The following is a 24238-nucleotide window of genomic DNA, read 5'->3' as shown; positions in this document are numbered from 1 at the left end:
CGGTCTACAAGTAGCTGCAGCTGGATGCATTTCCCGCACACATGGTCGTCAGGGACACTGGCAGCATCCCTGACTTCCCACATAGAGCAGGAGGAGCAGAGCACGGGTCCGAACTCTCCTGCCATGACTTACCCCTTTAATTACTTTAAAAAATTTATTCAATACCCCAGTTACAGGTATGCTCTAGGGCGCTTTATTTACCAACTATCCCCACTACACCACAGAAATTTAACACCACAGAATTCAAGCTTGTATTGAAAAAAGAGAAATACTCACCAACCAATCACCTACCTGCTCCCTGGTGACGTCACACACTGATTACTTTTTACCTCTCTCCCCGCTGCTGAGTTGGTATGCCTCGCCTCTCTCCGGTTTTTATACCGGTCTCACCACGCTGCTCCCGACTGGTCTCGGGCCTCGCCTCTCTCCGGTTTTTATACCGGTCTCACCACGCTGCTCCCGACTGGTCTCGGGCCTCGCCTCTCTCCGGTTTTTATACCGGTCTCACCACGCTGCTCCCGACTGGTCTCGGGCCTCGCTGGTCGCCGGGTTTTCTCCCGAGCTCCTCCTCGCTGCTCCCGCTGGTCCCGACTGGTCTCGGGCCTCGCCTCTCTCCGGTTTTTATACTGGTCTCACCACGCTGCTCCCGACTGGTCTCGGGCCTCGCTGGTCGCCGGGTTTTCTCCCGAGCTCCTCCTCGCTGCTCCCGCTGGTCCCGACTGGTCTCGGGCCTCGCCTCTCTCCGGTTTTTATACCGGTCTCACCACGCTGCTCCCGACTGGTCTCGGGCCTCGCTGGTCGCCGGGTTTTCTCCCGAGCTCCTCCTCGCTGCTCCCGCTGGTTTATTATAAACAAACCCACCACATTTCCTAAATGCCATGGTTTGTGCTGATTTCACTTGTGCCTTTGACAGGGCTGACCACACCATCCTCCTTCAATGTCTCTCCTCCACTGACCAGCTCAGTGGGATGACCCAGAGCATCTCGAGCAATGGCCTCTCTTCCAGCCCCCATTCTATTGCGCCCGGAGATCCCCAAGGATCTATTCTTGCCCACCTCCTCTTCTGTATCTACATGCTGCCCATTGGTGTCATCTGCAGACATGGGGTCAGCTTCCACATGTATGCTGATGACATCTAGCTGTACCTCTCTTGACCCCTCCACTGCCTGTGTTGTCAGACTGCTTATCTAACATCCAGTCTTTAATGAGGCACAATTTCCTCCAGCTAAATACTGATAAGTCTAAAGCCATTGTCTTCGGTCCCCTTCACAAACTCTATACCCTCACCACTAATTCCACCCCTGCTCCCCAGCCACTGTCTCAGGCTGAATCATGCTGTTTGCAACCTCAGTGTCTTATTTGACACCGAACTGAGTTTCAGAGCCATATAGTCTCCATCACTATGACCACCTACTCCCACTCTGCATAGCCACCCGCTGTTATGTTCATTAATAACTAGTCATTTTCATTATGAACAGCTAGCTTCTAGCTAGTCACTTTATTCATGCCATGTGGACTTCTACAGCATCCACCTTGACTACTGCCTTGTGGGTAGCCTAGTGCACCATGGGTAGTCCACTCTTATATACATACAGCTCCTACATACAGCTCCACCTAATGTACCATTCTAGAATGACAGGTTACTGATCATTACATCCCCCTTTCTTTGAGGTTAAACAAAATCAATATCAATCAACTTTCAAGAAAAACGATAAAGATCAAATCAAATCAAATCAAATCAACTTTTATTGTCATTGTTAGTGCACAAGTGCAGTACAACGAAATGTAGGCTTGCGGCTCCCGAGAGTGTACAATTTGGATTAGGACACTTAAACATTTCAACATACATTTGTACATATATATTAGCATAAATATGATCATAATAAAGTGCATCGGCAGATGTGCAGGCTTTAGTGTTTATTTGTGGAGTTCAGTAGGATGACAGCCCTGGGAAAGAAGCTGTTCCTAAATTTGGTCGTATGGGTGCGAATGCATCTGTAGCGCCTTCCAGATGGTAGGAGGGCGAACAGACTGTGGCTGGGGTGGGTAGGGTCTTTGATGATGGACCGTGCCCTCCGTAGGCAGCGTTTCTGATATATATGTTCTATGGTCGGTAGCCGGGTGCCGGTGATGCGTTGGGCAGTTTTGACTACCCGCTGCAGGGCTTTCCGGTCATGGGAGCTACAGCTGCCGTACCATACCGTGATACAGTTTGTCAGGATGCTCTCTATAGTGCAGCGGTAGAAGTTAGAGAGGATCGGGGGTGACAGGTTACATCCCTTCAGCCTCCTCAAGAAATATAGGCGCTGCTGGGCCTTCTTCACCAGAGAGGAGGTGTTGAGGGACCAGGAGAGGTCTTCCGTGATGTGGACTCCGAGGAACTTAAAGCTGGCCACCCTTTCCACCTCCGCCCCATTGATGTGGATGGGGGTGTGACTTCCGCCTTTGGACTTCCTGAAGTCCACGATTATTTCCTTTGTTTTCTTGGTGTTAAGGGCCAGGTTGTTGTCGACGCACCACTTCACGAGATGCTGGACCTCCTCCCTGTAGGCTGACTCATCGTTGTTGGTGATCTGGCCTACTATCGTGGTGTCATCTGCGAACTTGATGATGGTGTTGGAACCATTAACAGCCACACAGTCGTAGCAGTAACACTTTTGTTAGTGCTCTATAAACATAAACATTTTCACAACAGTCAACACATTTTCAAAGCTTTACTTTATACTCAAAGATTAAGTCTATCAGGCTTTTTTATTTCACGTGTGGATCTTCTCAGCACAGGTAAGTCTGAGGTGTTTTCATGAGAGCCTGTATGTGTGTTTGTGTTAGATTGTTCTGGTGGTGAGTGATAAGATTCAGTTGCGGCATTGTCATCGATTTGCTCTTGGATAGTTTCTTGTGTTTTTAGGAGGGAACGGCGGTTCCTCCTGAGAATCTGTCCTTCCTCAGTTCTAACAGTGTATGACCTTGGTCCTACTTCCTCAAGAACTATAGCTTTCCTGTTCCATGCATCTGGATCCTCAATCCTGACAACATCATCCCTTGTCAATGGTTTAAGGGCTAGATTTTCAGTATAGGCAGTTTTGGGGCGCTAACCTTAGCGCCCGCCCGAAGTTAGCGCCCGCCCCAAAGTAGCGCCCCGTTGCCGGGAATTCAGTGGCTTCGCCCTAAGAGGTTGGTGGAGCGCTAAAAGAGGCGTTCCACTACTCTCTTTAGGCGCTAAGCCGGCGGTCCAGAGGGATAGCGCCCAGGCGGGGCGCAGCACGGGTGCGGTCATTTTTGCACTGACAGCAGACCCCGTGGTGCCGACCAGCTCTTAAAGGGGGAAGGGACGAATTGGTCTGCTGCCACGCCCTGCACACTGCAGCCTTGCAAAGAGGCCTCAACACTACTGCTCAGCCCCAGGGAGTCATGGCAACGCCAGAGAAGGCCCGTCAGCGTGCCCTGCGCTTCTCAGAGGGTGATCTGGACATAATGGTCACAGCTCTGGAGGTGAGGCGCAAGATCTTGTTCCCAGAGAGTGGGAGGAATCCAACCCACCACGACTACACCAAAGCCTGGAAGCAGATCGCCCAGAGGGTGACGTTCACCGGCGAGGCCCCCAGGACCCACACACAATGCCGTAAGAAATACAACGATCTGACCAGGATTGTGAGGGTGAGTAGCCTTTCCAGTCTCCTCCTCATTCTTGCATGTACACCTGACATGATGGGCAAAGGGACCTGAAAGTCCTTTTGGCCAGCCCTCAGCCAGCAGCATTGGGACAGTCATGAGCATCAAATGGCCATTCGGCACTCTACACTTTGGCCAAGCTATTCCACCATGGGAGGCAGTGGACAGTACATCAGGGCTTCACTCTGTCCAAGCTATTCCACCATGGGAGGCAGTGCACACTACATCAGGGCTTCACTCTGTCCAAGCTATTCCACCATGGGAGGCAGTGCACACTACATCAGGGCTTCACTGCGCACTTACAGCCCGTCCTTTCTCTTGCAGGCTAAAGTAGCGTTTAATCGCCAGGCCCGTGCCAGGGGTGGCCGCGCCAAGCTGCAGAAGCTCACTCGGCTGGAGGAGCGCGTGTGTGTGCTCATGGGAGCCCGTGTGATTGTCCCCACAGCGTGCGGTGTATCCGACCCTCCACTGCCCGGCAATGGTAAGGACCTCGCCTTTTGGCCCTCTCGCGTCGCACTGGCCCATCCGAGCTACCTCCTTTGCCACTGTCCCACCAATGCGCTGAATCCCACCAGTCCTAACTCCCTCGCTGACGCCGTCTCCTCACTCTGAAGCTACTCTTGTGCATTCCTGCTTTCAGCTGGTGACGACCAGGACCCTGAGGCTGCCAGTGACAGCACCTCCAACCAGGAGGAGGAGGAGGAGCAAGCTGGACCTTCGGGGGAACAGTCACGTCCCGCAGGAGAGGAGGAAATGCTCGACACCTCCTCACTGGACGAGTGCCTGGAGGAACTGTCGCAGGGCAATGCAGCTTCTGGGACCAGTGGCGTCCAGCCACCCAGCAGCCGTGCGCGTGGCCCGCGGCCTTCCCCCCAAAGGGGGGAAGGATCAGAGGGGAGTGCTGCTGCTCGGCACACTCGCCGTCACCAACGCGGCAAGGGTCCCCTAGTTCGGCCCCCTCCTCCCCAGCGGGAGAGTCGCGACTCCAGTCCGGACACCTTCACTTCGGAGGAGGTGCGGAAGCTCGATCAGATGGCCGACGACTCGGACCGGCGCCACACGGAGCTCATGAGCGTGGTGGGGCGCATGCCTGAGGCCATCGAGTCGCTGGCGACCAGTGTGCGCGAGTTCGGGGCAGCAACTGCCGCGACTGGCCGCATGCTAACTGATGCCATCAAGACCCTGGCGGATGTGATGCGCGCGCACACCAGGACCACAGGGCCACTCACTGCTGCCACACGCGCTGTCTCAGGCAGGCATCGCCAGGGCAGGCGCCGCGCTGGACCATCCCAGCAAGCCGGCCGTCGGCTGATTGCTGCGGATCCTGCAGTGCGGGCCCGGCCGAGTGCCACCGCGCCACAGCACCAGCCAGCGCATCCCAGACGCCAGCTGGCCCACATTGCGCCATCCGTCGCCGCCATTCCCCCTCTGGGGCGTCAAGGGCAAGCGGCTGCAGCTGATGGTGGCCAGGCTCAGGTGCGCCACTCAGGAGACGGCCCCTCGAGGCCCAAACGCCGTGTAGGCCGCCCCCCAGCGGCATCTGGCGGAAGGGCATCTGAGCCTCAGGCACCTTCCCCCAGCCTCGCAGCAGCCACTGGGCAGAGCTTGCGAAGGAGCAGCAGGCAGGGCAGGGGAGGCAAAATGCTGGCCAAGGTCTCGCCCTCGCGGGCCACTCAGTAGAGGGTGTGGCCAGCTTTCCTTTAATATGGCGGTGGCCATCTTTATTTTGCCCATGGTTGTGCTTTTGGAGGGCTTTTTTTTTGCGTTAGGCCGACGTTGAGGCCCGGTTTCAATAAAGGTGGAGTGGCTCCTCCCCAGTTTGTGGGAGTGAGTCGTTTGTTGGGCTTTTTGTGGGGCCCGTTTATTGTTTTTGGGGATTCATGTGGGAAGGGCTTTTCATTTTTGTTTAATAAAAAATTATCTTTATTCATGCAGTCTCCATGGTTGTTCTTCTTAGTGTTTGTTGGCTTCGCCGGCTGAGGGCTTGCGGAGCGGCTGCATTCATCTTCCCTCATGGCCCCTGGCCATTCCCTGACAGGGGGCTTAGAAGTACCGTGTAATAAGGTGGCGTCGTGCGGCCCTTGGCCCTGGTCGCTCCCTCCTGGGAACGTACTCCTGCTCCTCCTCCTCCTCCTCCTCATGCTCCTCCTGCTCCTCCTCCTGAGGTGCTGGTCCAACGTCAGGTGGCAGTGCCTGAGTCCTGCGGATAGCCAGGTTGTGTAGCATGCAGCAAACCACCACAAATTGGGAGACCCGGTCCGGCGAATACTGGAGAGCTCCTCCGGAGCGATCAAGGCAGCGGAACCGCTGCTTGAGGACCCCAATAGTTAGCTCGATGATGTTGCGGGTGGTTTGATGGCTCTCGTTGTAGGCCTCTTCAGCAGCGGTCCTGGGCGCGCGGAGCGGGGTCATGAGCCAGGTGCACAAAGGATAGCCTTTGTCCCCGAGTAGCCATCCTCTTGGGGGAGGCTGTGCCTGGAACATGTCATGCACAGTACTCTGCCGCAGGATAAAGGCATCGTGGCTGCTGCCTGGGAAGCTGGCATTGACTGCCATGATGCGCTGCTTGTGGTCACAGACCAGCTGCACATTCAGAGAATGGTAGCCCTTCCTGTTGCGATACTGCTCGCCATGCTCCAGAGGGGCCCGCAAAGCCACATGCGTACAGTCAATGGCGCCCTGCACCAAGGGGAATTCCCCGAGTCTGGAAAATCCCAATGCGCGCTGATGCTGGCTCTCCAGGGCCATGGGGAAGGAGATGAATTGGCTTCTCCTTCTGAACAGTGCTTCGGTCACCTGGCGGATGCAGCGATGCGCGCCGTACTGGGAGATGTTTGCTATGTCCCCAGCAGCGTATTGGAAGGAGCCGGTGGCATAGAAGTTCAATGCCACCGTCACCTTCACTTCCACCGACAGAGACGTCCTGCACCTGAGCTTTGGCCGCAGATCTCGGCGAAGCAGGTGGCAGATCTCTGCAATCACCCCCTTTCGGAATCGGAGCCTTTTAACACATCGCGCGGCACTCATGTTTAGGTAGGAGCGCTGCTGGCGGTATAGCCTGACTGGGTAAGGCCTACGTGGCCGACGCCTGTAGCCCCCTCTGCCTCTAGCCAGGGCTGCCCCTCTCACAATGCGTCTGCGAGCCCTACGGACATGGAGCTGCAGCTCCGCGTTGGCACCCCATGCAACCCCCATCAAATCCTGGCAAACACTCTAATTTCCAAATGGCCACTTGCAGCGCTGTTGCCTGAGTCCAAAAATACCTGCCTCTTGCTGCTTGAAACCAGTTAGCTATCCTCCTTGTTGTGTCTCCAGAAATGCGTTGCACAAGACTGTTTTCTGAAAAAAGGATGGCCTTTATACTGGAGAGGACGTTCCCTTTAATTAGCGCCCCCCGGGGCCCGCGCTGGTTGTGTTGCGTTCCTTTTTCCAAACGCTCCGGCCGCCCGCCGCACAATGGGGCGGTCCGACTGAAGTTTGCAATCGGGGCGGCCAAAGGGCGTTGCACGAGGATGTGACGTCATTTTCTGCGCGCGCATCCGGGCGGGCGCTAAACTTTGCGCCGGCGCTAACGGGCAACTTAATTTGGGGCGAGGCGCAAACTGCGCTGCGCCCGGGCGCTACACGCATAGCGCCCGGAAATCACTTCTCTTAAGGCGCTAACTGCTGGCGCAAGCAACTGAAAATCTAGCCCTTAGGGTTTTGGATGACTTGTCATAGTATGATTTCTGTTTCAGCTTTAACAGTTGAAGTCTCTGTCTCAGTTCCTTACTCTGCTTTTCTTTTGCACAGCAGGGTAGCGTGGTACGCAACTTGCGACCCATTAGGAGTTCAGCAGGTGAAGAACCAGAGTCTAAAGGTGAGGCTCAGTAGCTCAGCAGGGCGAGATAAGGATCAGACTTGCTTTCTGTCGCTTTCTTCAGTAGCTGTTTGAGAACTTGAACGCCTTTTTCTGCCTTACCATTCGACTGAGCATACAAAGGACTGGATGTGATGTGTTGAAAGTCATAATGTGCTGCAAACTGTCACCACTCCTTACAGTTGAAGCACGGACCATTGTCGCTAACAGCAATCCTGGGAATTCCATGTCTGGCGAAGATGGATTTCACATGCATTATGACACTGCTTGCTGTGGTGCTTGAGAGCAGTGCCATCTCAGGATAGTTAGAATAGTAGTCAATCACTATTAGATAGTCTTTACCATTCAAATGAAAAATGGCCATGCCAACCTTTTGCCATGGTGCTGTTGGTAAGTCAGCTACTATCATTGGTTCCTTTGCTTGTTTGTTTTGGTGTTTCTGATATGTCTCACATTCGCCTATCATGTTCTCAATGTCCTTATTTATGCCAGGCCAATAAACAGTGTCTCTTGCCCTCCTTTTGCATTTTTCAATTCTGAGGTGTCCCTCATGAATCCTTTTGAGCATGTCTTGACGTAGAGCCTGTGGAATGACTATTCTGTTCTGTTTTAGTAATAGTCCACTTACGACACTCAACTCTGACCTGATGTGAAAGTATTTTGGACAGGAACCTTTTGGCCAACCATGATGAATGTTCTCTATTACTGTTTATAACACTGTATCTTTTACTGTTTCTTCTGCTATTTGCTTTGATTTTGTGTCTGACACGGGCAGCGCAGCAGTGACCATACTCACATGAACATCCACGTCTTCCTCAGTAGAGCTCACATGACTCATTGTGGGTGCTCGGGGTAGTGCATCTGCTAGCACTATGTATTTGCCTGGTGTGTAGATCAGTTCAAAGTCATATCTTTGCAGCTTCATCATGAGTCGTTGTATCCTTGGAGACATCTCATTCAGATTTTTTTTTATGATGGCAACCAGTGGGCTGTGGTCTGTCTCAACTGTGAAGGTGGGAAGTCCATATATGTAGCCATGAAACTTTTCTAGTCCAACTACCAAGCCTAGACATTCCTTTTCAATCTGGGCGTATCGACACTCAGTATCAGTCATAGACCTGGAGGCATAGGCAACAGGCTTCCAATCTTCACCCTCTGCTTGTAGCAAGACTGTGCCTAGGCCATCTTTTGATACATCCATTGACACTTTAATTCTCTTTGTTGGGTCAAAGAAGGTGAGTACAGGTGTGGTTGTCAGCACTGTTTTGAGGTTCATCCGCTCTTGTTCATGTCTTTCTGTCCATGCAAACTCATTTGTTTTATGTAGCAGGTCTCGCAGACAGGCTGTCTTGGCTGACAAGTTAGGAATGAACTTTCCAATGAAGTTTATCATCCCCATGATGCGTAGCACTCCTTTTTTGTCAGTGGGTCGGGGCATGTTGAGTATGGCATTTACTTTTTCCATATCTGGCTCTATTCCTTTACCAGATAGATTATCTCCTAGGAAAGTGACTTCCTGGACGCCAAACTGACACTTGGCTTTGTTGAGCTTCAGTCCATTCTGGCGTATGCTCTGTAGCACTTTAGTCAGTCTCTCATTGTGTTCTTTCAGTGTGGAGCCCCAGATGATGATGTCATCAACATAGACCCAAACTCCTTCCAGACCTTCAATTATGTGTTCCATCGCTCTATGAAAGATTTCAGATGCAGATATTATCCCGAAAGGCATTCTGAGGAAACAATACCTACCAAATGGTGTGTTGAAGGTACAGTATTTGGTGCTTTCTTCATCCAGTTTTAGTTGCCAAAATCCTTGTGAGGCATCGAGCTTTGTGAAGTATCTGGCACCTGACATTTCACTGGTGATTTCATCTCGCTTGGGAATCTGGTAGTGTTCACGTTTTATTGTTTGCATTTAAGTCCTTTGGATCCATGCATATTCTTAGATCATTGTTCTTTTTCTTTACACATACCATGGAGTTAACCCAGTCTGTTGGCTCTTTGACTTTCCTGATGACTCCTAGTGTGGTCATTCTGTCCAGTTCTTTCTTGAGCCGGTCACGCAGGGGTGCTGGAACTCTCTGTGGAGCATGTACCACTGGCTGAGCATCCTCCTGTAGCTGGATCTTGTAAGTGAATGGTAGAACTCCAAATCCTTTGAACACATCCTGGAAATTATTCACTACAGAATCCATCGAGTCACCTGGTCTGCTTATGGCACAGTTTATACGGTAGACTCTCTTGACCAGTTCTAAGTCCTCACAAGCTTTGTCACCTAATAGTGAATCAAGTCCTTCAGCCACAACAGAAAACATGAGATGATGCACTTTGTCTTTGACTGTCACATTAAGTCTGCATACACCTAAGCTATCTATTTTCTGTCCATTATAGTTCTTCAGTAGTACTGACTTTTTCTGTATTTTGGGCTTTTCTTTCATGTTTTTAATGTCACTCATACTGATTAAGTTTGTTTTTGCCCCAGTGTCTAGTTTCAATGTAACTAATGCTCCATTTACCTGCAGTGACATTATCCATTTGTCCTCTTTTACTGCATTAACTTTATGTTCAGCATTGTCCATTCCTGAGGGCTGCACATTTTCTGTATCCTTTTTGATATTGTCACATGACACCATTCCTACAGAAAATGTCTCACTTAAATCAGTGTCCTCAATCACATTAACTCATTGCCCTTTCTTAGTTTTTACTTTTGAAAAGCATTGTTTGGCAAAGTGATTCTTTCCATGACATTTTGTGCACATTTTTCCAAATGCTGGGCATTGTCGTGACTGGTGTTTGTAACCACAGCGTTTACAATTAAAAATTCCTTCCTCCGATTGCTTTTCATTTCTGTTCTGCCCACGTTTCTTTCCTTTGTAGGACACAGCACCGACAGCAGCACGATCACTTACTACAATCGCATTATTATTATTTTCACTGAAAGTCTTCGCGTGCTTTTGAGCTAGCTCACTGGCTTGGCATATTTTCACAGCATTTTCCAATGTTAGTTCGGTTTCTCTCAACAGACATTTCCTGACCTTTTTATCATGAATACCAAACACAATCTGGTCACGAATCATGGATGATTTCAGTTCAGAGAAATTACATGTCTGTGCTTTCAGTTTCAGATCGGTCACAAAGCTATCAAAAGTCTCATTTTGCTGCTGTGTCCATGAACGGAACACGTACCTCTCATAGGTTTCATTCTTTTTGGGAGAACAATGTGTATCAAATTTCTTTAGCACATCGTCCAGTTTTTCTCTGTCCTCCTCTTGATTAAATACAAATGTATTAAATACCTCTATCGCCTGCGGGCCTGCAACTGTGAGCAGCAACGCTATTTTCCTTGCATCTGGCATTGTACTGATTCCGATGGCAGCAATGTAGAGTTTGAATTGTTGTTTGAAAGTCCGCCAATTGCAGTCGACATTCCCCGTGAGTTTCAAACCCTCCGGTGGCTTCAAAGCCTCCATGTCGCGTTTCACAATATTCAGCAGATTTTACCACTTCTGGTTCCATGTTATGTTCATTAATAACTAGTCGTTTTCATTATGAACAGCTAGCTTCTAGCTAGTCACTTTATTCATGCCATGTGGACTTCTACAGCATCCATCTTGACTACTGCCTTGTGGGTAGCCTAGTGCATCGTGGGTAGTCCACTCTTATATACATACAGCTCCTACATACAGCTCCACCTAGAGTACCATTCTAGAATGACAGGTTACTGATCATTACAACCCGCCCCTACCTCAGTCCAGCTGCTGCTGAAACCCTTGTCCATGCTTTTGTCACTTCTAGACTCAACTATTCTGGCCGTGCTGGCTGGTAATTCAGGTTGTTGTTTTTGTGCAAAATCTAACCCACTGATACTGCAGAAGCAGTGACGTCCTCCCAGAATGGTATTTGAGTCCCTATCTCTCATGGTAACAGCTACTAGTGCAAACAAAAATAGTGGCAGGGATTTTCCCGTTTCCCACCTGCACGGGGCGGTGGGACCCGGTAAACTGCGGGAAACCCTTCCTGGCACGCTGTGGAGTTTTAACTCCACAGCTTGCGTGTGATGTAATGGGCAGGTTCACCGCCCATAAGCCAGCCTGATTGACGGGCTGGCTTCCAGTCGGGCGGAGAACACTGGCTGACCAGGATGCCGCAGCAACGGGTAAGTGCAGTGTCATGGGGGGGGATTTCCAAGCCCGGGGGTTCAATTCCCGACCCTGGGGGGGGGGGGGGGGGGAGGCTGCGGTGGGTGAGAACGAATCGATCCCAGGGAGCGAGATTGATCCGGGGGCGGGGGGGGGGGTCCGATCCCTGACCTGGGGTGAGAGGGGTGGGGGCTATTGGTGGGTGAGCTTAGGGGCTGGAAGGAAGCATTCCTGCTCATCCCGGCCCACAAGGATTGCTCCCCGGGTCTGTTCTCACCTCGCTGCAGCTACCAGGAATCCCGAGCCCCGGGATCCCCCGCCGCCTGAAGTTAAACCTGCACAGCAGGTTAAAGCAGAGGCTTCAGGCCTCAGTATATTGGCCCAGAAATTCGGGTCCCAACGCGTGAGTACGCACGGGGTACTCACGCGTAGGCCCAGCGAAAGTGCCGGTTTCGTGCATGCACTGCGCATGCGCGGGAAACTGGCACTTCCGTTCCCCTGAAAAAAGGGGTTAAGTGGTGGAACACGTGCGTGGGAGAGGCAGCGCGTGCGCATTGAACTTACGTTTTTTTTCCAGGTTTCTCTGGGAAGGTAAGTCTCCAGAGTTAGACATGTAAAAAGTAGTCGCAAGGCCTGCTTTTAACAAGGTAAGTGGTGAATTAATTAAAATTAAAATATTTTTTCCACAGGTTTATTATTTTTAAATACTTTGAAGGTAAGTTTATTTTTAGCCCCGTTAGAAAATGTAATTAATTTTTTCAAAAATTTAAATTATTGTTTAAAATAGTTATTTCATGTAATTTATAGTTATTTTAAAAATGTGATTTTTTCAAATTTATTTGAAGTTTTAGTGATGTTTTGGGGCTTATCGTATTTATAGGTTTGACAGTTCTTCCTGTCAAACTTATGAATGAAGCATTCCCTGCTACCATTGGCTCTCCATGGCCCACGTGATCCCAGGGGACACATCGAACTAACTGCGCCCCTGGGATACGCAAGCACTGCGCGCCGGCAGTTGGAGGAGGCCCAGGATCGCAATTCCACGGGGGCCCACAGCTCAACGGCCAGCGCACAAGGTAAGTGCAGGTCGGGGGCTTGCACCCGTGGGAAGCCTCCGACCCGAATTTCTGGGAATATTTAAAATGCCAACCCGCCTCCTGACAGTGCGTTGGCTGCCCGCAACCCCCCCCCGTCCCACCTGAGTTAAATGTGAAAGTGGGCATGCTGGGGTCAGGATTTTAGATTTTTGCAACTTTTACTCCCCCCCCACCCTCCAACCCACCCGTTTTTTCATGTGAAAATTCCCCCGTGTGTTGGAAAGATCTAGATTGGGCCTGCAATTCTGGGATCTGATTGTGGAGGTTTACACAAGTACAGGAGCATTAAGATTGCATTTGAGGGCTCTTCTGTTATCCAGGGATTAGGTGAGTTATACAGGGCACAAAGGTGCCAGGCTCAATCTCCGCTTTGTGCTGAGTTAGTTGGTTTTAGCAAGGGCAGCACTAATGGTACAATTGGGATGGGAGGGAAAAATCAGCAAGGGTTCCTTCTCCTAATTACTGTCCACTCATCCCTGCTAAAAATGTACGTGTGAACGTTAGGTGAGAACACAATTAGGGTTGATATATTGCCTCCATTGATCAATTTGTTTCCTGACACCAAGGCTTAAGCATAAATAATGGTCATCTAGGCTCCTGGAGCTGGTGGAAGTGCAGGCCTCAAGGATTCAATGCCTTCAGTGGATGAGGGGATGGGTGACAATTGATAGAGAAACTGAATGAGCAAAACATTGCCCTTGTGAGTTTGCACTGACAGCAAGTGTGTAAATGTTGCGCATGCAGAGTTCTCTGTTGTGCCAAATCCAATCTACAGTATTAATGGGTCCAATTTGGCACAAGAGAAACCAGAACAATTACTGAGCTATTTCCATTGGAAATGGTGCAAGTAATATAAAAGAAGAATGAATGTAATTTAGGCCCTGATGTATCACACCAGTCAGGCTTATTATCATATTCCTACCTACAAACAAGAACATTCTAATAGAGGGCGAACGTGGGTCTGAATAGACTGATAATTCATGAGAGTGGGTGAGTTCAGCTATGAGTAGCTAAAGTGAATCCATTCAGCAGCAAAATTAATTCAGTAAGGTTTTCATCATCAGATACCAAACTGGATCCTCAATTGATTCCTTGGATGAGTGATCCCATTTTTTTGGCAAAGCATGGCATTTAGGAAATGTGGCTGCTGAATAGCCTCCAGGAATCTAAGATTTAAAATGATCTCCATTATTCCTGGTAGACGTGTTTGTTGAGGATAAAGGTGTCTGCCTGCAGCTGAGTACAGTACATTGACTCCCATGAAAGACCCATCTGCTCAAAATTGCAGGTCAGCTTTTCTCTAAAGGTTCACAGGTAGAAGTTAATGAGATTTGACACAAAGTGTCTGGAGACTATTCAATCACTGAGGGCTTCGTAGCCAAGCCGAATCCTGTCCTCACCTGACATCCACACATGTGCAAATACACTGAAAGCAATTCCCCCAAAATAAATAGGACTTTAACTGATAACCATTTAAATGTAAGAAATACATGCACTTTGAGGGAATACCTGGTACAAAGTTAACAAATTGTGATTGATCCATTTTGCAAATATGAACTAATGTAATTGACCTTTTTTAATGTCAGCTACTTATTCTGGAGAGATTACAAACATACCACATGGAATCTTTTAGGATTTCTAAAACTTTCCAGTAGAAGTTTTGGACGTGAACCAGATCTTTTTCCTGCTACCTTTGAACTGTGTTATAAGCAGATCGTCCAGCTCTCATACTTCATGTTTTCAGATCCTTCCATGAGCTTCATGTACCTAATAAAACTGCACGTGTTTGTGTTTTAGAGGCTATCAAAAACTAAACACAAACATCAGCTAGAAATGTGATGCTCAGATTGCAAGGTAACACACTGGGTTAGAACACAGGCCCCAGTTTGCTCCCTGTACACAAATGCCAATTGTGGGAACTCAAGTAAGAACATCCAGAGGGAGTACAGCTGATTATTTGCCTCCAGTGGCAGGTATAGGAAGCTACCAATGAGTTCTGAGAGCAAGGGCATGGTTGAGATCATAATCACCTACCATTGAATGTTCCCCACATGCTGGCTGTCTACACTATGTTGAGGTCCAAAATAATTCTCCAGTTAATTCCATTCAAATTAGAAAACTCGGGATAAAATAACAAACCAACTGTTTACTTACCTTCAAGTTTCATGTTAATCTTGTGCAAAGTCCCAAATTGGTTGTGGATAAAGTAAATATAAGTAAGACATGAATCATTAAATTGGCAAGCACAACCCTGTGATGGAACTGACACATTTTATACCGTGAAAATTGTACTAGCATGACAGAAAGGGGAATATTTTGCCCTATGTACTTCCATCCCCACATTCATGGCTCTGAATCTAACTGAGACAGATACAAGCAGTCTTTTTCTGCTGGGGATTAATTCCAAAGTGAAATTAATTTAGGCAGTCTCAATCCTTTCTTAGTGAATACAAATCCACAGTAAAATAAATTGCTGTCATTTGTTGCTATTAGGATAATTTCAATTATAAGGAAAGTTGGTGTGGGTAATGAAATGTGACCGAACAGTGTGGAGGAGGTACTTTTCTGTGATTAAGACTTGAAGTACATTTTTAGAGCTGCATAGGGAGAGCTGTACATTGCATTTAATCCTTTCATATCTTTACTGGAAGAAGTTGATGCTGTCAATAAGCAAAAAGCAGCAGAGGGGGAAGTCAGTTTTCTAGCCCTGTCATACTGTCATCCCTCATCTTTACAAGCACAAAATCACAAGAGATACCTGAACAGGATTTTGTTTTAAGCATGATACTAAAAGGACATGACTTGTGATACTCAAAATGTTGGTATTTAAGAAAAAATCTGACTTATATTTTGAAAAGATTCTTGTACTTTAGTTGCACCAATGTCTTTAATACAAGAATTGGTTCTTACCATCATCCAGATATGCCTGGTCCAGGTTCTGTGGTTCCTGCTTCACTGTGACTCCGGTACCTGTAGTTTCCTTCTCCTGTTGATCCAGTATCAATGAGACAAGCTGACTTGGTGAGGGGCCATTTTTGGAAACCTTCTGGATTGCATTGGGTGTTTGCTGCTGTTGCTGAATCACGGCTGGATACTGATTTGGGCTATTTTTTTGCACATGATGTCCTGCTTGTGGTGTAGTGGACCGCACAATAGGCACGTGGGTATCATTCTCTGAATACACCTGATGCTGGTAATCCTGGTGGCTGCTGTACCTCAACTGCTGGTTAGTTGGTGAGCAGTGAATCATAGAAGATAACTGCTGATGGGTTGGGGAGTGTTGCATCATAGATGACTGATGATTGGTTGGAGAATTGTGGATCATGGAAGAAGACTCATGGTTGTTTGGGGAATGATGAATTATGGTAGAAGACTGATTAGTTGGAGAGTGGTGTATCATAGGAGGCTGGGCAGGTGACCCAGCATGCACCAACACTGACCTGTGAGCATCTTGAATTATGGGAATTGATGGCACCATCACTGCAGATGGTTGATAGCCAAGATGATTAGGACTGCCACCTTTGGATCTCTGATAGACAACTCCTGTTGGATTCTGCTGTTGGTACTTAGAATCATGTGGAGAGAATCCAGAACGACAGGAAGCCATGCTTCCCCCAAGGCAGGAAGTGGGGTTAGTGACCATTACAGGGGTCATGACCTGCTGTGCATAATAAAACTGAGACATGCTTCCATGATGTACAGCATTGCGGAATATGGTGTCTTCACACTCATCAGTAGGCTCTGTTTTAATGATAGGCACTGAAATAAATTACATAATAAACATATTTAGTTTCAGTTTGCATTAACAGATTTACAGCTACTAAGCAATATGTAGTCACAATACAAATTATTTAAGCTATTTAATATTTGGATCTTTAAAAGATCAAGGCCTAGAAATTTGTTTGTGTTGGTCTGTGCAGGTAAGTGTTTAAAGGGGAAGGAAGGTGTAGTGTATGTAACCGTCTACCTTTAAGAGACTATTGTATGTAACCGTTCACCTTTAAGAGAACTATTTTAGGTGTGGCACTACTTGTTTGGCTTCTGTATACGGTAATACCGACGGTGACCACACCGGTATATAAGTGCTGTGGCATGATTTATAGGGCAGATTCACCCTGACCTTCGAATAGTAAAGTCCTGTTGTATGTTACTCCTGAAGCCTGTGTCGTAATTAACTGCACAACCCACAGACTTTACAGTGGCGACGAGTCCGATCGTACCCTGCGGCAACAATATTTTCAAGCAACGAAAGAGCGTCGAAAAGAGGCAACCGCCCTCGTCATTCGGCTGGGAGAAAACTCAAGGCTGCAGCAATAGAAAGGAGGAAGACTTTAGCGACAAAAATTTCCATCAGCAACAGGCACTGACTGTCCCTTCTGCCACGGTGACTGTGAGTAAGGGAAAGTGAAAAGAATAGCCGGAGGATAAGGGCTGGGCACTCGACCACGGTCGAGGGGGAAAAGGAGCCGGACAAAAAAAGAGTCGGGTCCAACGGCGTCGTGAGAGACCGCGACCGGCGGGAAAAGCCGGGCGGTGACCGAAGCCACGAAGCGCTGCGACCGGGAGCGTAGGCGCGGGAAGAGAGAAACTCAGCCGCAGCCGGGGAGAGAAGCACCGGACTGCGAGAGGGCTGGGAGGCACGATTGAGGTCCGAGCGAGCGGGAGAGGCAGAGCCGAGCAAGGGGAACTGTGCGAGAGCCAGTCCAGCGGCTGAACTGTCCTCCGTCAACGGGGTGTACCCAGCGCCGGTAGAGCCGAGCGAGCGGGAGAGAGACAGAGCCGAGCAAGGGGAACTGTGCGAGAGCCAGCCCAGCGGCTGAACCTGTTCGCCGTCAACGGGGTACCCAGAGCCGGTCGCCCTGCCAATAAATAAAAAAAAAAGGGAAAGCCTTGAAGCCGACGCGCAGGCTGTGAACCTGAAAGCCAGCGGCCGTCGCCCGTGGGGGAAAGTGTACCCCTCCCGCCAGGGAAGAAACGCGGGAAGCCGCCATTAGGCGGGGAAGAAGACAGAAGCGGGAAACCGCCATTGAAGTGGGCGGGGAGAGAAGATAAGAGCGGGAAACCGCCATTTTCGCGGGAAAACCGCCATCTTAGAAAAAAAAAGAAATAATAATTTAAAGAAATACTTGTGTTGTTCCCAAAGAGAGGAAGATGCCTAAGCGTGGTAACATCAACGATTTTAATTCGGAGATAGAAGACTGGGACGCATTGAGATCTATTGTGAGGCCAACAAAATAGAAGAAGACGACAAAGCTATAACCTTGCTAAACTCGATGGGCGCAAAGACATACGGGCTCTTGAAGCATCTACTATCACCAGCTAAACCGGCGGATCAGACTTTCGATGAGATAGTGGCTGTTCTGAAGGATCACTTGAACCCCACACCGTTGATGTTGGCTGAACGATTCAAATTCTATGCGAGAACGCAACGGAAAGACGAAAGCAACGCGGAATACTTGGTCGAACTGCGTAGACTAGCGAAATACTGCCAGTTTGAAGGGAATCTGACAGAGGCATTGCGAGACAAGTTCGTATGCGGACTGTCCAAGGAAGGGACGCAAAAGCGACTACTCGAAGAGAACGACCTTACACTTGACAGGGCTGTCCTTATAGCAGCATCGCACGAAGCCGCAGAGAAAGGAACTGCGGAAATGCAGCTAAAGGCAGCGGCACTCGGTGTGGACCAAATTACCTCGAGTATAACAAAATGCTATCGCTGTGGGAAGACAACACACGATCAGAACCAATGCTGGTTTAAGAACCAGGAATGTAGGAAATGTGGCAAACTGGGTCACATCGCTAAGGTATGCCGGTCAGGGAAGAAGACCAACAACCAAAGGAAGCCATCACAGGAAAAGTACAACAAGGTACACAAGGTGGCTGAGAAGAGTTCAGACGAACAGAATTCAGACTCAGACCCAAACGGCCAGGAGCTGGGTAGTCTGAGAATTCATAATGTGAGTAAGGAAGCTGACCTACAAACTATCTGGGTCATGCTAAAAATAGCTGGAGTCCAAGTGAAAATGGAGTTGGACACTGGATCAGCTGTATCAGTCATAAATCGAAGGTATTACCACAGGCTATTCTCACATATACCCTTAAGAGATACCAAGTTCGTATTGCAGACATACACGGGGCATAAAGTATACCCCATGGGAAAGATAAGAGTCAAGGTGAGAGATAGGGGTAAAGAACACCCAAGAATGAACTTATACGTACTACCTGAGGGAGGACCACCACTTCTAGGACGGGAGTGGATCAAGAAAATAGACATGGAATGGCACTACCTACAAGCAATGACGAGTGAGGACTCGGTGCAGACAAGCAGCTCAGACTCTGAGCCGGAAGACGATAAGTCCAGCCCAAGTATGAAAAACAAGGTTAACATGAACTCACTGACTAAGGTTGGAAAAACGATGGCGTGTATAAAGACAGAGAATTCTGAGTCTGTTCAAGTTACAGACATATGCATTACGGAGGAACACCGGGCTCGAACTCAACGTTATCTCAAAGTACGACAACAATTAGAACAATTGAGTTACCGTCTCGTACAAGAGATGAAAACAATGAAAAAGTTCTATGACACCGAATGGGAGAGTCTGGAAAGACAACAGAACCTGCTGGCTCAAGCAGAGAGCGACCATAGAGCCATCGTGACCAATTACCGATCACATCTCCCTTATGATGTTCAGGAGTTAGAATATTTGCATGATCTAGAGAGACAGCATAAAGGCAAACCACGCTACACTGAGGATTTTGTCCTGCAATTGGAGACGGAGCTAGTGCAGGCAAGGTTAAGAGAAGCTGAATCGCAATGTGCACTTAAAGAGATGCAGAAAAAAATCTTGGACATAGTAAAGAGAAACGCTTCTTTACCTGATGAGAATAATGTGGCCATGTTGCAAGAGGAGCTTATAGGGGCGAAACTGAAAGAAGCTAAGCAAAGGATGTTGGAACTTGAAACACAGAACCAAATCAGCAGTAACCAGCTATGTCGAGCAGAGAAGGAGTGCAATGGTCTACAGGAGAAGGTGCAATATCTCTCAGCCCAGAATAAGGGACTACTCACTCAGTTAAATGAAAGTAAAGGGAAAATGGCTGAGATAGACTGCAAGAATAAAGAAGATTTGATGGCAGTGAGACTTCGAGAGGCAGATAGCATAGCAGCCTTGGCTGAACTCCAACAGAAAATTGCGAAAGAAGCAAATGAAGAGGAATCTTCAGGAAGCCAGGATTTTATTCCAGTTCTTCTCTACGACTCCTTACAAGCAGAGTGTGAGAAGTTGAAAGAACAGTATGAACAGGCCCAGGCTATAATTCTGGAGGGGGTTAACTCGGCAACCTCCGAAAAGCTAGTTTCAGTAGAAGCATATGAGCAACTAAAGGTTGAACATGAGCAAGAAGTCCAAAGGCTGCAGGAAATTCTTGATGAGCTCAAGGCCAAGACAGACTCATCGGTAGAAGTTCCATCCATAGATGAGAAATTAGAGGTGAAAGACATGGCAGAACATGAAAGACAAGATGTCCAAGAACTCATAAAAATATTGAAGGAAACCCAAGACAAATATGAGGCGGCAATGACCGAGGTTCAACAACTTGAAGAACAGATTCAACTGGGAATCCTTTCAGTGGAAGAAAAGGAAACTGTAAGAAACACAGAGACTGTAAGAATGGCCCCTGAACATGAGCTAGAGAGCATCAAGGCGCAACTTCTCCGAGCGCTGAAAGCCAAAGTACAAGAGGAAAAGAAGGTGAAAGCATTGGAGGAAAAGGTGGATGAAATGGAGAAGACTCTGATCCACAGTGTTCCCGTGGAAGAGTTAACGGTCAGCCAACTCCTTCATATGCTGAGGGATAAGACTCTGCAATGGGAACAATCTGAACACGAGCTTCAATCTTCAGAGGGAAGGAGTTCGGAGCTCTCAAAAGTTATGGAAATAGCTGAGGTTGCAACACAGATTTTACTGGGATGCCAAAAGTACGCTGAATCACGTCTATGTGAACAACAGAATGTTGAAACAGCTGCTCCAGTAGAAGGATTGAATAGCCCGATCAATCAATCCCCGATGGAAGGGGAGGTATTGAAATCACAAATGAGGTCCTTAGTGAAGGATTTGCAGGAAACCCAGGAAGAGCGGGATGACTATGAATGCATGAAGAAGTCCCTTCAGGAAAGATGTCTAGGGAGGGAACAACAGTCGGCTAACATCCAGTTGGGTAAGGAAGAAGTAGCAGGCCCTCTCGCTAGACTAGCTCAGGATGACACCGAATATTACCATGACCTGTTGAGTGACACGGAATATTACGAGGACTTGGTCTGCCCAGCTTGTGATGAAAACTCCCAAAGTGCAGAAATCAGGATGAAGCACTTAAAGTCTAAGGAACATAGGGAGATGGTGGCGCTACAGCTGGCAGCTGAGAAGGGAGCCCCGAGAGTCTCCAAGAAGCAAAAAAGGAAAAGACGAAGCCGAAGATGATAACCATCTAAATCATTATCACTTCTAATGGGAAAGTAGGGAAAAATTACTAAGGCAGTCCAGCTGTTTGTAAAAGTCAGCACTGCTGGTTCAGCAGGACGGAAGTTCAAGCTGTTACATCAAGGGAAAGACTATTGGATGAGTCACGCTAGCAATGTGAACCGGCTACACCACAGAGATGTTGTTCGGACCGAGTCAAGACCAGAGACTGAATCTGTGAACTGTTCCCACAGAGACTGAACCTGTGAACTGTTTTCCGCAGAGACTATATCTGTAAATTGTTTTACATGAAGTTGAATATATGTTATGTTTAATGGGGAATACGTATGTTGTAAGCTAAAAAGGGAGGATTGTAGTGTATGTAACCGTCTACCTTTAAGAGACTATTGTATGTAACCGTTCACCTTTAAGAGAACTATTTTAGGTGTGGCACTACTTGTTTGGCTTCTGTATACGGTAATACCGACGGTGACCACACCGGTATATAAGTGCTGTGGCATGATTTATAGGGCAGGTTCACCCTGACCTTCGAATAGTAAAGTCCTGTTGTATGTTACTCCTGAAGTCTGTGTCGTAATTAACTGCACAACCCACAGACTTTACAGAAGGTGATTGGGAAGGGGGCGGGGGAGAGGGGGGACTGGGAGACGGTTTGCACTGTGGCCGGCAGTAGCCTGTGGGTTTTAATATAGAGCCGGGTGGAACACTCCTGCACCTCCCAGTTCCACATTCAGGTACGCATTTTTAAAAAACGTACCTTTATGTTGGCGGCCTGCAGAAATCCCTTTAAGGACCGCTGGTTAGGCTGCATGCGGACCTAGTTTCCCTGAGGGCAGCCAGCCAGGCACCACCTATGTTCAGGGCAACCCAATTGTGTACTGAGGGCCTTAAACAGGTGTTTGCATAGGGCCTAATTCCTGTTTCAGGCACGAGCCCTGGATGCCTAGTTTGGCGGGCAGCACACTTCTGGCTCATAATGAGCGTGCAATTCCTGCCCACCATAGTGGAGGTGCCGGTTTAGTCTCTGAAAAACAGGCGTGGCACCATCGAATTTCTAGGCCCAAATCTTTCACCTAGAGCACTGCTTAAGGGATTTCTCATCTGACTGTATTAATTCACATGACTATTGTGCAATTAAAGAACTTCAAAGTTTAGAATATTCCTTTTCAAGATCAATGAAAAATATTTATTTTTAATGTAAACATGTCTTCAAATTCATGATATAAATAGCAGCATAGAATCATAGAAATTTACAGCACGGAAGGAGGCCATTCGGCCCATCGTGTCTGTGCCAGAATAGTCAATGGTATTCCATTGTTAATCTCAGACTGCCCTATTGCATTCCCTTCAATGAGACACACATCAGGAAAGCTATTGCTAATTGTGCTAACATTTCAAAAATGTTTTAGGACCTTCTCTGCCTTTCTTACTTAGGTACTTCAGCTTCTGTATTTCAGATCACTCTCATAAGTGAATCTTAGCTGCTTACGGTTTCTAATGTACTTTCACTGGTCCTGATAAATGGGTATGTTTCTGATAACAAGTCCAGGATAAGAAGCATAAAACCACTAAATTGCTGTGCCTCCACAGGATCCTTCTCGTATCTTCAAAAAGCGGTTGCGCATCTCAACATCAGACCTCATTTCAGACATTAACCAACGAATTACTTTATTGAACAATAGATGAACATGCAAATGTCTAACACTAACATAATGGGGTCGATTTTAGTTCAGGTGCGGGGAATTGGCGGTTTCCCCGAATTTAGTGATTCCGACACGATTGTAAATGTGTCTGTGAGATTGATACAAATTTAAGACAATTGGCCAATTGATTTCCAGCGTGTGGGAAGCGTTGGCAATTGAGTATTTCCAGTCAGAAAGTCACAGAATATGACATCATCATTGCTGCTGCTCTTAAGGTCCACAGCAAGCCTTGCTTCCTCTGCAGGCTCCCAAACTTCACCATTAAGATGGCACAGGAGCCTGCAGGAGCAACGGCCAGCGGGAGGGCCAGATCTGCGCCCAAGTTTGATGAGGCTTCATTACAGGCATTATTGGATGGTGCTAGGGCCCACAGGGAGGTCCTGTTCCCTTCTTCAGGGAGGAAGAGGCCTCCCAGCCAGACCAAGGCTGTGTGGCTAGAGGTGGCAGGCCAAGTCAACTGCTTGGGGCTCACATGAAGAACGTGGTTGCGGTGCAGGAAAAGATTCCATGACCTTCTTCACACTGGAAAAGTAAGTACTGTATAATGTTTCCATCACCCTCAATCTGATCCCCATTGCCTTTCCTCACCAGCACTCAGCTTTAGCAATCTCTTCCTCCACATCCCACTAGTCAGCATGGCTTTGTCAAGGGTAAATCATGTCTAACAAATCTGATCGAATTTTTCGAGGGGGTGACTAGTGGGGTGGATGAGGGAAATGCTGTGGATGTGGTTTACATGGACTTCAGTAAAGCTTTTGACAAAGTCCCGCATAGGAGACTGGTCAAGAAGGTAAGAGCCCATGGGATCCAGGGTGCCTTGGTGCGTTGGATCCTAAACTGGCTGAGTGGCAGGAGGCAGAGGGTGATGGTCGAAGGTTGCTTTTGTGACTGGAAGCCTGTGTCCAGTGGGGTACCTCAGGGATCGGTGCTGGGTCCCTTGTTGTTCGTGATCTACATAAATGATTTGGATGAGAATGTAAAAGGTATGATCAGTAAGTTCGCAGATGACACGAAAATTGGTGGGGTGGTAAATTGCGAGGAGGAAAGCCTCCGGCTACAGGACGATATAAACGGGTTGGTCAGATGGGCGGAAAAGTGGCAAATGGAATTTAACCCTGAAAAGTGCGAGGTGATGCATTTTGGACGGACAAATAAGGCAAGGGAATACACAATGAGTGGTAGGACCCTAGGAAGTACAGAGGGTCAGAGGGACCTTGGTGTACATGTACATAGATCCCTGAAGGCAGCGGAGCAGGTAGATAAGGTGGTTAAAAAGGCATATGGGATACTT

General features: G+C 48.1%; 1 protein-coding gene across 3 annotated transcripts in view; it reads right to left on the bottom strand.

Annotated features, from left to right (window-relative positions):
* The window catches only part of LOC147108617 (nuclear factor of activated T-cells, cytoplasmic 2-like), a 184110-nt gene that overhangs the window by 64841 nt on the left and 95031 nt on the right, over nt 1–24238 (bottom strand). For 2 of the 3 annotated variants that reach the window (XM_086005303.1, XM_086005304.1), the window contains exon 9: nt 15678–16526. In XM_086005303.1, the coding sequence (XP_085861429.1) occupies nt 15678–16526 (849 nt within the window). Of the gene's footprint in view, nt 1–1734; nt 2669–15677; nt 16527–24238 lie in introns of those variants that run through there. The other variant, XM_086005305.1, reaches the window with a different exon arrangement.

The sequence above is a fragment of the Somniosus microcephalus genome, chromosome 13, assembly GCF_052327205.1.
Source record: "Somniosus microcephalus isolate GS21.2 chromosome 13, FLI_Smic_1.0, whole genome shotgun sequence".
In the NCBI taxonomy this organism is placed as follows: Eukaryota; Metazoa; Chordata; class Chondrichthyes; order Squaliformes; family Somniosidae; genus Somniosus; species Somniosus microcephalus.
Note: the sequence above shows the minus strand (reverse complement) of the source record. Positions and strands in the feature narration are given on the sequence as shown.